General features: G+C 26.0%; 3 protein-coding genes across 4 annotated transcripts; 2 read left to right on the top strand and 1 right to left on the bottom strand.

Moving 5' to 3' along the window:
* Nucleotides 1–2,142: 2,142 nt before the first annotated feature.
* LOC113548950 (nuclear pore complex protein Nup50) lies at nt 2,143–8,283 on the top strand. 2 transcript variants are annotated; one of them, XM_026950062.1, is made up of 4 exons: nt 2,143–2,381; nt 2,545–2,593; nt 4,073–4,641; nt 7,103–8,283. In XM_026950062.1, exons 3-4 carry the CDS (start codon nt 4,083–4,085, stop codon nt 8,113–8,115), a joined length of 1,572 nt encoding a protein of 523 aa, XP_026805863.1. In that variant the 5' UTR covers nt 2,143–2,381; nt 2,545–2,593; nt 4,073–4,082; the 3' UTR covers nt 8,116–8,283. The 2 variants fall into 2 exon arrangements, with proteins under 2 accessions (XP_026805863.1, XP_026805864.1); XM_026950063.1 differs by lacking the exon at nt 2,545–2,593.
* On the bottom strand, nt 8,274–8,858 carry LOC113548952 (ubiquitin-related modifier 1). The gene is made up of 2 exons (XM_026950064.1): nt 8,698–8,858; nt 8,274–8,625 (listed from the first exon to the last, which is right to left on the bottom strand). The coding sequence occupies exon 2, from the start codon at nt 8,609–8,611 to the stop codon at nt 8,300–8,302; it is 312 nt and encodes a 103-aa protein (XP_026805865.1). The 5' UTR covers nt 8,612–8,625; nt 8,698–8,858; the 3' UTR covers nt 8,274–8,299.
* Nucleotides 8,859–9,502: 644 nt separating this feature from the next.
* LOC113548204 (DNA repair protein XRCC1) lies at nt 9,503–12,727 on the top strand. Its single transcript, XM_026948958.1, has 9 exons — nt 9,503–9,700; nt 9,771–9,962; nt 10,031–10,577; nt 11,494–11,728; nt 11,818–11,937; nt 11,998–12,114; nt 12,192–12,437; nt 12,511–12,571; nt 12,634–12,727. Exons 1-9 carry the CDS (start codon nt 9,650–9,652, stop codon nt 12,703–12,705), a joined length of 1,641 nt encoding a protein of 546 aa, XP_026804759.1. The 5' UTR covers nt 9,503–9,649; the 3' UTR covers nt 12,706–12,727.
* Nucleotides 12,728–12,862: the final 135 nt, after the last annotated feature.

The raw sequence follows: 12,862 nt of genomic DNA, 5'->3' as shown, positions 1-12,862 counted from the left end.
TAGTAACAATATTTAATATCAATTTTACCAACCTTAGTTTACAATTAAGACAGAATCACAGAATATTATAATTCAATTTGTATAATATCTACTTCTAGTATTTTTTATTTTTATTTTTTATACATCTATGAATTTGTGATCTGTATTTGATTACTGATCACGCTAGAAGCACGTACTAATCAACTAAATAAGAATAAGATATATCTTTGTCTAAATCGAGCAAGCCCACGGATCAAGATAAATGTCCTTAGTCGGAGGGCAACCCTTGGGTAAAGTGTCATTTTTAGGCTTTTGCTCAGCCAAACCTAGTTGTGCTTGTGACCAACCTCATTTAGGCAAAACTGTGTATTATATTATATACACTATTGTGCTTTTTATCGTAAGAGCAAAACCCCATACTTACACGGCTACACTAATATTAAATATAAATAATTATAAAATAAATATAATATACCTAACTAAATAGTAAATATGCTTAAATAATAATAAAAATTTAATGATATAGGTACTTGTATAATGTTAGTTTAAAGAATTAAAAAATTTAGTGCATTTAATTGTAAAAATATAATATTGTTTATTTGTTGCTAGACATATTGGAAACATGACATTTGGAAATTTGTAACCACACAAAATATTTTGTTGTTTACATTTACATCTTCCCGTAATGCATTTAGTTTTACAAGAATAAAAAATAAATCCTAGTTCTCCGATTAATAAATTTCGAATAACTCGCAGTCTTCAATGTTGTTTCGATATTTGGATATATTTTGATAGATACATCATTGCTATATAGTAATTTAATAGTTCCTTGCACTGAAATATCTGGTTTTTGACATATAGGTGATATAGTGATGAAAATATGTCAAAATTCCATTTTTTGTTCCTATTTTATAGAATCCATCGTCAGTAGACAGTAATACTATTGGTTATAAATATTATAATATACTATATATACTAGTATTAAATTTATAATCAATAGTAATAATATAACATCTAACAAGTTATTTGCATCAACTTTTTGTCTATCAATACAAGGCACTGTCATTTTCAATCGTTTCGACTGTTAGAGGTGGAAATTGATTTTCACTCATTGATTTCATTGTTTTTGCTTGCACTACTATAATCAATCAATATAGCTTTTTCCCGTGTTCCTTTTTTTTTTGTTCATTCATTTCATCTTTGTTTTAATTTTTTACAAATTGTAGTAAAACATTTTCGTCATTTATATTGTATATTATATATGATATATCATTGAGTAAAAATTACATTTTTAATCCAAGGCTAACATTTTCTAAAAATGACTTCATATGGAGGTTGTTTTACCTATACATAATAACGATAAATTAACAAGATACGTGTAGATGTGTAGTCATTAATAATCGTAATAAAATTGTACGCTAAATCACTATTTATATTTAATATTAGTGTAGAACGTGTTTGGCCCACATGAGATTGGTCACTACTAGGTTTTTCTGGACAAAAGCCGAAATACGACATTTTGTCCAAGTTTCCAAATTTGGAAAGGGCCAATGAGTAAGGATATAGTTAAAATGTCATAACATTTTCAATTTATTATTACCTACTAAAGCTTGGGAATGTACCTACTACATAAGTTGTTCTAACATGGTTCTAAAAAATATCGAAAATACATATTATTAACAATTTTTAAATTTTTTATAAATATTTAAGTTCTATAATTTTGACGAAATTGGATTTTTAAACAAAAACTATCTTATTAGGTAATCATTATCCATTCTTCTCAGAGTAACTAAGCTAATCTTGCCTCAACTATAAAAGAATTTAATTATGTATTTGAAAAATGATTATTGCTCAGTCATCAGTTATGAATCATGATAAATTAATAACTCTCGAGTCTCAAGTCTCAAGCACTCAAGCTCCATAGTCTATATATACATATCGGTCATCCCGTTTTCTTTGGTTTCTCGGTTACGATCTCTTATCTCTAATGTTTTCCCGCCATCAATGTAAAATGCAACAAGCTGCTTTCACAGAATAACCATGATTATATATCACGGTTAGATAACTATGGTAACTAGGAAGTACTTTAGATTTTTTTAATAGGGCCACACTGGTCTGGTCCACGGCCTGTGGCTAGACATTAACCATAATAACACGATGTAGATACTACAATAATCTAAAATAACATGGACAGCCATAACCAATAATCGATAATCCGCCATTCCGAATTGAGAGCCCGTTGTTTTTCTTATCAGGCATTCGTTATTTTATTAATTTTGTGACAAGTTATGATTGCCGACTGGAGATTGGAGGCTGGAGACTTCTTGTAGAATTATAGTAGTTTGTAGAACTACTGACGAGAGACTACCGATTAGAGAGACTATAATTGTTCATGTATTCAGGTACATTGTATAACATCTTTAGTTATTTAAATTACCACTTATTAGTGGCTACTAATTAGTTGTGTCTTATTTTTCACATTCATAAATTAACGGTTATTATTCAGTGTTAAAACATTAAGTATAAGTATTACATCAATTCTAAAATTTTTTTTTTTTTTTTAAGTGAATAAGATTTGAGTGAATTGAAAAATCTTCAGTTCTACAATAAAGAGGTGAGATTCAGCAGTCTATTAAATACATTTTAAAATGTGAAATTTCTACTCAATGTTTTTATTTTCCTCACCTCATTTTAGTCATATTATATAATATATTCTACTCATTTATTCATTGTACTCTCGCTTGTATAGATTGTAAATTTTCAAATAAACAACATTAATAAAAAAAATAAATTTTATTAAAAAATGTCTCAACATATTATGTACTTAGTGTATATTGAAGTGTTTAAATACTTTGTTCAAAATATTTCTAGGAATATCCAATGCACCAATCTTATCTATACACATGTTTAATAGTTTTAATTAATAATAACAATTGTTATGTATACATTTTAGTAAATTTATTAATTGTATGAGTTTAATTTCTATTTATTAATTCTATATTGTTATTTTATATGTTCAACCATGTTATTTTTAATTAATAATTATCATACTAGATAGAAGGTTAATCATAATTTATCAAGCTATTTCATTTCCCTTGTTTATTAACCCTTCATTAAGTAAATAATATAATTTATATTGAATAAAAAACCGTTAACGTTAGTTAGGTATTCTTATTTATTTATTTTTATTTTAGGTATAATTGATGTTTTTAGACCAAACTTGCTATAAGTTCCAAAGTGAGAACTGAAAGTTTCAACTTAATTGGACATTCATCTTGATCTTTAGTTTAAATATTATTTGTCTAATCTCATAAGCATTTAACTGTTAATATCAATAAAGTGCTAGTATTTGTACAATTTGTTATATGTTGGTATATTAAAGAAAATTAATTAACCATTGATATTTCCTGCTGATTTTCTATTTTCATAATTTGATCCAATAATTTTATATCTAACTACCTATTTGACTTAATTTGGCATTCATTAGTAGAATGTCAAGTATCTGAATAACCATTTGTTTTAGATTCTGAGTAGAGCAATAAATGTATTGATTTTACAATGATATGTGCTTGTTTTTTGTGACTGTATACACGAAAAGTAGTTGAAAAATGTTTTAATTTTCAACTTTGATGATGGTTTTGGATATAAAATTGGATCTAGTTTATACTTTGGAGAACTCAAAATTAAAAACAATATTTTAAAAAATAAATGGATAAAACAAAAAATAAAATTAAGAAAAATCAGAATTTTTTAACCAATATTTATAAAATATTTATCTACAAATATTGATAAAAAATATTTCATTCAATCAAAAAGTTTGAAAATTGAATACAGGGTTTGTTCAATATAAAATCTACTTACCATTATTGTGTAATATTTTAATTTATTTGTTGTTGATCGTTATATCATAATAAAGTTAGCTTCTTGAAATTTTGAATGAATTTTAGTTTAATTTAAAATCTTTGTTACTTTACATGTACAAATGCAATAGTAACTTTATCATAATTGTCACTATAAGTTAAAATTCAATATTTTTTTTTGTTATTTGGTTTATTATTGAGTTATAATTTTAACTGATATTTTTGTTTTATAGATTTGTCAAGATGAGTAAGCGCAGAGCAGGTAATGAACTAACTAAAGACAATTGGGACGAGGAAGAAGAAAAAGTAGACCCGGGAACATTCCAGGTAGCAGACGATTCTGTATTGAAAAACCGAATTTTGAAAAGAGCTAAAAGAACATTACAAAGAGATGAATCTGGTGAACTAAAACCAATATTTTCTGGATTTTCTGGTTTCAACAGTTTGTCTAATAATTTAAATTCTAAGCAAGCATTTTCCTTTTTGTCAAAATCTAATAACACACCCAGTGAGAGTGGAAATCATCCATCAGCATCAACAATTAATTCATTGACTACGTCCAGTAGCTTAACATTTTCTGAAAGCAACAGTTCCAAAAGCTCAACTCCACCAGTTGTTAATCATATTAAGGTGATGAAACTTAACAAAGCATTTGTTAAATTTATTACAAATGCTGTGGAAAAAAATCCATATTGTGTGTTAACACCTTCACTAAAAGACTATGAAAAACAAATGAGCAAATTTGTTGATCTTTCTAATTTTAAAACAAATACTCCTGATTCATCAATGACTTCTACTAAAGGTTTGCATATTTTAATATTTATATTTTGAATTCTAAAGTTATGTTAAACATTTTAATTAAGTTATCAATGATAACTTATCATTTATAAAACAATATAAATAAATAGTATATTTTATGATTTATCAAAAATGCTTAGTTACCAATTTTTGCTGAGTATTGGTGAAATTCATTTTTCAATGTATTTAATATATTAAACATATTTAATGTAGAATATATTAAAACAATTTTAATAAATAATTTAACTTTGATGTACAGTTTAGATGGAAGCATAAGTATTAATTGGGATGTTAAGAATTTTTTTCATTATTAGATTGATTTGTACTTTGTAGTATAAAATTCTATATCTAGTTCTGATAAAAATAAAAATCATACAATATTGGTATATACTTATACTCTTTATCTTTAATAATAATGTATATAAGAGGTGGCAACCTTAAGGCTTGGGTTTTATTTATAAAATCAAAATTTACTTATTATTATGAATTTTAATTATTTTAGTATAAAAATGTTGGTTTTTGGTATCATTATATTTAACTCATGTGGATCACAAACATATTTATATTGGTTACCTCTGATATATAGTTTCATTGACATTAAATTAATTTTTGTACGTTTTTTATCTTCCATATTTCATGATTCTCCCAATAAATTAACCCAGAAATTTAGTCCTCGAAAAAAAAAACCCTTTATTAAAAATGACACCTACCTTTCAACTTATATTCATGAGATTTCAATGTCAGTCTATGTATTATTTGAAAATAGCCAATTTTATAAGTCATAATAAATTTTGTATTACAATTTTGATAATTGTTTTCTTAAATTGTATATTTTTTCATTATTATCAAGTATTGTCTGGTTAGATGTTCTGGAAGAAATATCGCTGGAAAATGCTGAATGGTGAACTTGGAGTGTTTTATTTATATATTCAATGCATAGTTCCACTCATGTAAATTTCTTCCAAATATTTAAATAACTCCTCAGAATCAAGAGGAATATTTAATTTTATTAATTCATAAAATAACTATTATAATAATTAAATTTTAATCATTGTCTTCATCTTATTTTTAATTTTGCAAAGTCTCATATGGAGTTATTTTTTTGGAGACTAAATTTCTGGCATTATTTTATTACACCATATTTCATATGGCAAGTATTTTTAATGCCATTACTAAAATTTTAGATGTTATTTTTATATTATACTTGAAGTCAAACAAACTGTTGGTCAGTGACCTCATCCACAATGAGATACTCTGCTTAGATACAATTATTTGGGTGATTAAAAAACAAATGAAAGAATTATAGCTGTTATGTGTCAAACCATTGCAGCTTTGTCCTAGTCATAAAACTTTAATTTTATGTACTCTTTTATAACTCTGTAACTGACTAATGTGTGAAGGCGTATGGCTTACTACATGGTTAATGATTTGGTCAGGTCCAGCGGTATTGTTATAATTTTGTTCGGGGGGAGGGGATATATAAATTTATTAAATAAACATAAAGTCGAGGGCTTCGTTTGTCCCACACCCCTCTATCAGGTCTTTTATTTTTTTTAAACATGATTTTATACACAGTTCAATTTTACATAAAAATATAATTATCATGAATTCTACAGTTTATAAAATAAGATCCAATTTCCTAGATTTTTTAGCTAATAATTTGTTTATTATTTCCATTGCGTCAATAGATTTAATTTTAGAACCAAGGTAAGGACATGGTAGATTATATCCGAGATTATAACATGGGTAATTGTTTAATCAAATAATCTTGCTATGCCACTATGCCACTGGTCAAGTTGACAAACAGATGTTGCTTAATCACAAAACTTGTCACTTTCATGATGTCTTCTTAACTTTATAAATCATAGAGTATAGAATTATAAAAAACATGCTTTTAGGATGATTAATTGGTAGCTATGGGGGAGTATAATCACAGACTGCCAGTTTGTTTGCCATCAATTCTTAACTAGATGTATGAAACAACTAGATAAAAGAATGTGAGAAGTATAGCCATATAAGTGCAGTGTTTACAAAATATCTTGATTGATAGATGCCAATGCGCAAATGTAAAATATTTATGTCATACAATGTAATCATTGGCTTGTTGACATGAGGCTGCTGATTTTAGTAGTATTGAGTGGTGTAGTTGCTATCTGTAACTGTAACTATCTAGTTTTATATGTTTATTTTCTATGCTCTTAACAGTTTCAATAATATAAAATTGAAATAACCTAAAGTAAACTCTTGTTAGTATTTTTTCTTTCCTTAAATTTTCACCGACTAACACAAATCAAATTCTATTAGATTCCTATGATGTAGATGTTTTAAATATACTGACTAGTAATTCACACCTGGTTTTGGATTACTTCTACTATTTTAAGAAGTTGAGATCATTTCCCATAGTTTTAAGCTATAATTTAAACAATTGATTACATTTTAATATAGGTTTTTAATAAATGTTTCAGTTTCTCCTCAAATATCAGTAATGGAAAGTAAAATAACACGTTCAAAGAATTCTGATGAAGTCAAAAATAATTCTGTCAATGTTCAAAAAAGTGAAACTAGTTTTACTAGCCCACTTGGTAATTGGCCTAGTTTTGGTAATAAAAGCCAAGATGCTAATGTCAAAGAACCAAGTACAAATATTTTGAAACTCGAAAAGACAGCTAAAGAACAAATAAAAGAAAAAAATGTAGAAACAAAATCTCAAATATTTTCTTCAGAAGAGCCAAAGAATACAGTAAAAAGCACTAATGGATTTAAATTTGGTGATTTCAAAGTAAACAATCGGTCATTGTCAATTTCTGCTACTAGCAAGTCTCCTGAATTTAAATTTACTAACAAGTCTCCTGAATTTAAATTTACTAACAAGTCTCCTGAATTTAAATTTATTGATAAAAAACAACCTTCTGTAGATAAACCTACTGTATGCAAAACATTAAACACAAAGCCTCCATTTAATTTTGGAAGTACTTTACCGTCATTTTCATTTAAATCTTCAGAACAAAATGATGTCAAGCCACTCTTTAGTTTTGGATCAAAATCACCTACCTTAACATTTTCTCCAGAAAAATTGAAGACTGAAATTTTAAACTCAAAAGAAGAAGATGAGGATCAACCACCAACTGTGAAGTTTACACCCGTTAAAGAGAAAAATGCAATTTTTGAATCTAAGAGTAAATTATTTTGTTTTAAAGAGGGTAAATATGAAGAACTCGGAATTGGTCAATTGTATTTAATACCAGTAGATAAAAAACTACAATTAATTATGAGGAACGACAATGCTTTGGGAACTATTATGGCAAATACGTTACTGAATGAATCTGTTAATTTTACTAAACGTAATGCAAAAAATGTTCAGTTAACATGTATTCTTGATCCTACTAAAAGTACCAAACCACAAACAATTCTATTCAAATTTAAGGATTCAGAAATCACCGATTTGTTTGAAAAAGAACTAACCACGTTAAAAAAGTAGTTCTGCCATTTTAAGTTTTTGGTTTCAAAATAATTGATTTTCTTATTTATATAATTTTAATGTTTTTCCCAGATTATTATAGATAAATAAAAGCTACCTAATATTGTGCGAGAGGTATTGATGTAAGAAGGTTTCATTTATATTAAATAAACAATAAATAATATACTTTATAATGTTTTAATTATTAACCACCGTGTAATGTAGATATAAATGTTATATTGTCGTTATTCTTAATTTGATATTTTAAATCACCCAAGAGTTCCCAATCTTGGTCATTAATGGCTACAATGATGCCCGGTCTTACGGTGTTGCCCTTCATAAACAAATCACATTTATCTTTGTCAACCAATATGTTGTCTTTAATCCAGAACAAGAGCAATCCCAGTGTCCAAGGCTTTTCCATTTCTGGTAACAGCACTTTATGTTTCTTTATATTATTAAATAGAATTTGAAGTCCACTTGTAAATTCAGTAGTTATACTCAGTCCTTTTTCCATTACGTTCTAAAAATCTAAACAAAAAATATTGTCAACATTAAAAATATGTGAAAATGAAAATTTAATATAATATCGACTACTGTTACCTGTAGATACCGGGTTAAGTTGTATTTATTGTAAATTTGTAAAAGAGTATTACGGCAAACAAGTTAAATAGTATATAAGCAATGAAATAATTAATTTAAAAACGTAAGGTTTAAATAATTGTCAATTGATGATAGTATAAATATGTTATTATCAGTCACAGAATAAGACAACATTATAATATTTATCATGATATTTATAATATACTCAAAGCATGATTGGATCTATGCCGGGACCATTCCCAACGTTCCATTTCTTATCACGCATGCGCTAAAACAATATTTTGACAACATAGTTTCTTATCAATGATTTCTATAATTGATAATTATCTATGTCGTGATAAATAATAATTATTAATTACACGACATTCACATTTGTATTTCGTAAATAATAAAAGTCTATAAAATATATAACACAAAAAGTTGTATACAATTATTTAATGTATGCACCATGAGCTACTACGCACAAGTCAATTTCATTAGCCCTAGTCCATGATATTTGTGACAAAATTATAATATATAGGGTATTAGAATTTTCAAGTTTATGTTTAAAACTAGATTTTTTATTATACCACTGTAAAAAATATTAGTCTTATACTCCTCATATATTACATTACAAAAACTGCACTAAAATATCTGCATTTTATTTTGAATTAGAGCTACTGACTTTCCAATTAGTTAACGTACACATGACATAATATTTTATATTTCAAATATTGCGCGGAAAATATAGACCAATAAGATTATTATTTTTATGATAAAGAAAATTTACTTTATCATGGATAATACTAGCAGTTAATTTAGGATTATAGAAGCGGGAAATGCGTGTTTACTTGTATTTAATAATTCTAAGTTTTTTAATTTTTATCTATGCTGTTCGATATTTAATACGTATTTATCTATCTACTAATTACTATACTTTATAATTAGTAGCTATTTTTCAATAAAAAATATCATGGGGCCGATTCCGATTGATCGTATTATAAGCATAAGCAGTGAAGATCAAGTAAATATTTATTCACTAAATTAATATGTTTATTGATAATTTTATGAGCTTGATGAATTATAATAAATAGGCACACAAAGCGGAAAACATACTTAACGTCTCAGATTCACATCAGACATGGCGTTGTAAGCCAGGTGAAAAACAAGCTACGGTTATTCTTCAATTTTTGAAACCATCGGTCATTAGTTCCATTGACGTTGGAAATGATAATTCTGCTTTTGTAGAAATATTTGTAGGAAAATCTATGTCTGATGAATTTCAAGTAAATGTTGCATAACCATGATTGATTTCACCTAACTTTAAATTTATTCTATAAACTTTACATTGTAGGTACTATTGGTAACTTCTTCTTTGATGACATTGCATGAATGTAAAAATGGATTAAATGTAAATAAAGTCCGGTTTTTTGACACCGACCATCTATCTTTGGCATCTAAGGAATCATGGGATAGAGTAAAAATTGTATGTACGCAACCATACATTAAACAGAGCAAATATGGTTTATCGTTTATAACATTTCATTCAAAAGATATAGAACAAAAATCACCTATCCTGTCACAATCTATTCAGCTAGGATCATTTACATTAAGAAACGATGATGAGTCTGATGATATTTCATCTGTCGGTCGATTATTTTCCAAGCGTAATGAAAATAAAGATGTTGTAAGGATGCCAGAATCCCCAGTTAATCGTTTACTTGCAATACATAAAAAAAACTTAGAAACAGGAAAACAGAAAAATACAAATATTAATATTCAAACACCTTTAATGAATCAAAAGATCTCCAAATCTCCAAAAGATTCTGTAAAACTAAAAAACATTGATTTAAATGTTAAAAAAACTGACGCAATTACAATGGAAGCTGTTAAAAATAAAGGTAAAGTAATATTGTCCTTAAGTAAAATTAAACTTAAACTTAAAATGTTAAATTTTGTATTCTTAAGTAACTTATTTAAATAAAAGCACTCCCGTGTATTTTATTTCTAATGGTTTAAAAAAAAAATTAAAACTATATTATATTTTATTATTGTTAAGTTATAGATATGTGTTGTAACAATGTTTACATTTTGTAGTTGAGAAAATACATTTGTTGGATTGTTTTTCTTTAGAAGCATTTAGATTGTGTATTATAACTTAAAACATATTATATTTATTATAATTAAATATGTATACATTTAGATAATCTTGAAAACAGACCAACTTAAAATAAATTCATCCTGCATTTAAAAAAACATAATTATTTTCATAGACATTTTTTTATAACTTATAAATTTTTATTTTTTTATTATTATATGTAACTTAAATCAAAATGTATTCTTTTATCTATTAAACAAGCATAGATAAATGTGACTACATGTTAGGACTGTATTTTTCTCAAGTCAGTCAATATGTCATCATTTTATTCAATCAATAAAGTACAACTTATTGAAAGATATTTCACTTTTTTTAAATAAATACTTCTGTTGCATTTTGAATGTTTACAAAATACTATACTATTGTATAATTGGTATACTATATATCATTCGACATCAAAAGTTTTGAATATCTGTGAACTCATTTTTGTATTGTTTACTTTTTAAATATTATTTAATTAATCAACAAAGTAGAGATTATAACATCAATTAAAGGTAATTTGTACATTGTTAAGCATATATTTTAAGATTACATTTATAAAATATTATTTTATAATAAACTTTTGTACAATATTCTATGTCACTCACATTGCCTTTTTTCTACGGTTTTAGAACTACTATAATAAGCACGTAGTATATTTATGTATTATTTTTTTTAAGTTACTAAAAAGAAAGAATTAAGTCCATCATCTCTAAACTTTCAACCATCCAGAAAAAAAATTAAATTAATAAAAAATCCATTACCAGTAACAAAACCGTTCAGTGAATTATTGAACAATGTTGTATTTGTAATGAGCGGTTATGAAAATCCATATCGTAGTAACATTCGTTCAAAAGCTTTGGAAATGGGTGCCAGATACAAACGTAATTGGGATTTGTCTTGCACACATCTAATGTAAGTAACACAAATTAAATTACTAAATTCATTTTTAAAAGTCAATTAATTAAAACTACTTTTTTTAATCATTATACATGTAAAAATAGATGTGCTTTTATAAATACTCCGAAATATAATGAATGCAAAAGACAAGGTACCTATCGTATAGTAAAAAGTGATTGGATTGATAAATGCTATTCGAATAAATGTCGATTTCCATGGAGAAGGTAATGTTAAAAATAAAATATATTCCATCAAAATATTACTAAAACTAACTTATATTTTAGATATGCTTTGGATAAATTGGAGCAAAATAAACCAGAGAGTGAAGATGAAATATGTGCATGTTCTGATTCGGTCCAAACTGATGATAGTGATGATGAATGGAACAACATTTCTGTAAAGTACTGCATTTAAACATTTTAACAATACTATACAGTTTAAATTACTTAACCTATTTATTTTTTTTTTGTTATTAAAGGCCAATACCCTCAACATCACAAACAAATAATTCAGTAAATCAGAAAAATACAACAATATCACCATATGATTTAGATACTGACATTGATTCGGATTCAGATATTCCTAAAGATATATTAGCTGATGAAAGCAATGTATCATTGCCATTAATAGATAATATATTTCATAATTGCTTATTTTATTTATCTTCCAGTTTAAATCCTTTGTTAAAACAAAAATGTAGTCGCTACATTATAGCACTTGAGGGGTAATATATATACATCATAAAACAAATTAAATTTTACATATTTGTATTTATTATTGTTTTTTTTTTCATGTAGAAAATTGAGTGAAAAAGATAAATGTCATTATATTGTTTCAACTGATGCAAATGATTTACAAGTAAGATATTAATTAATGTTTAAATTTTATTTCATTATTTTTTAAAATATATATTTTTTCAGGTTAAGAATTCTGTTACTCCACAATGGATTTGGGATTGTTATGATGCTAGAAAAATACTTCCATTAAAATAAAGATTGTCTTTCTATAACTAAAAAAAAAAAATGTTATTGTTTAATCCTCTGTACTTTAAAGGTGTTGTATAATATCTGTACTTGTGTTTAATTGTTATGCTTACTAATTTATTACTAATCATACTTAAAATTATGTATTATATTTTTTATTTATAAG

This window comes from Rhopalosiphum maidis, chromosome 1 (assembly GCF_003676215.2).
Source record: "Rhopalosiphum maidis isolate BTI-1 chromosome 1, ASM367621v3, whole genome shotgun sequence".
Lineage (NCBI taxonomy): Eukaryota > Metazoa > Arthropoda > Insecta > Hemiptera > Aphididae > Rhopalosiphum > Rhopalosiphum maidis.
This window is presented reverse-complemented; position numbering and strand designations above follow the sequence as displayed.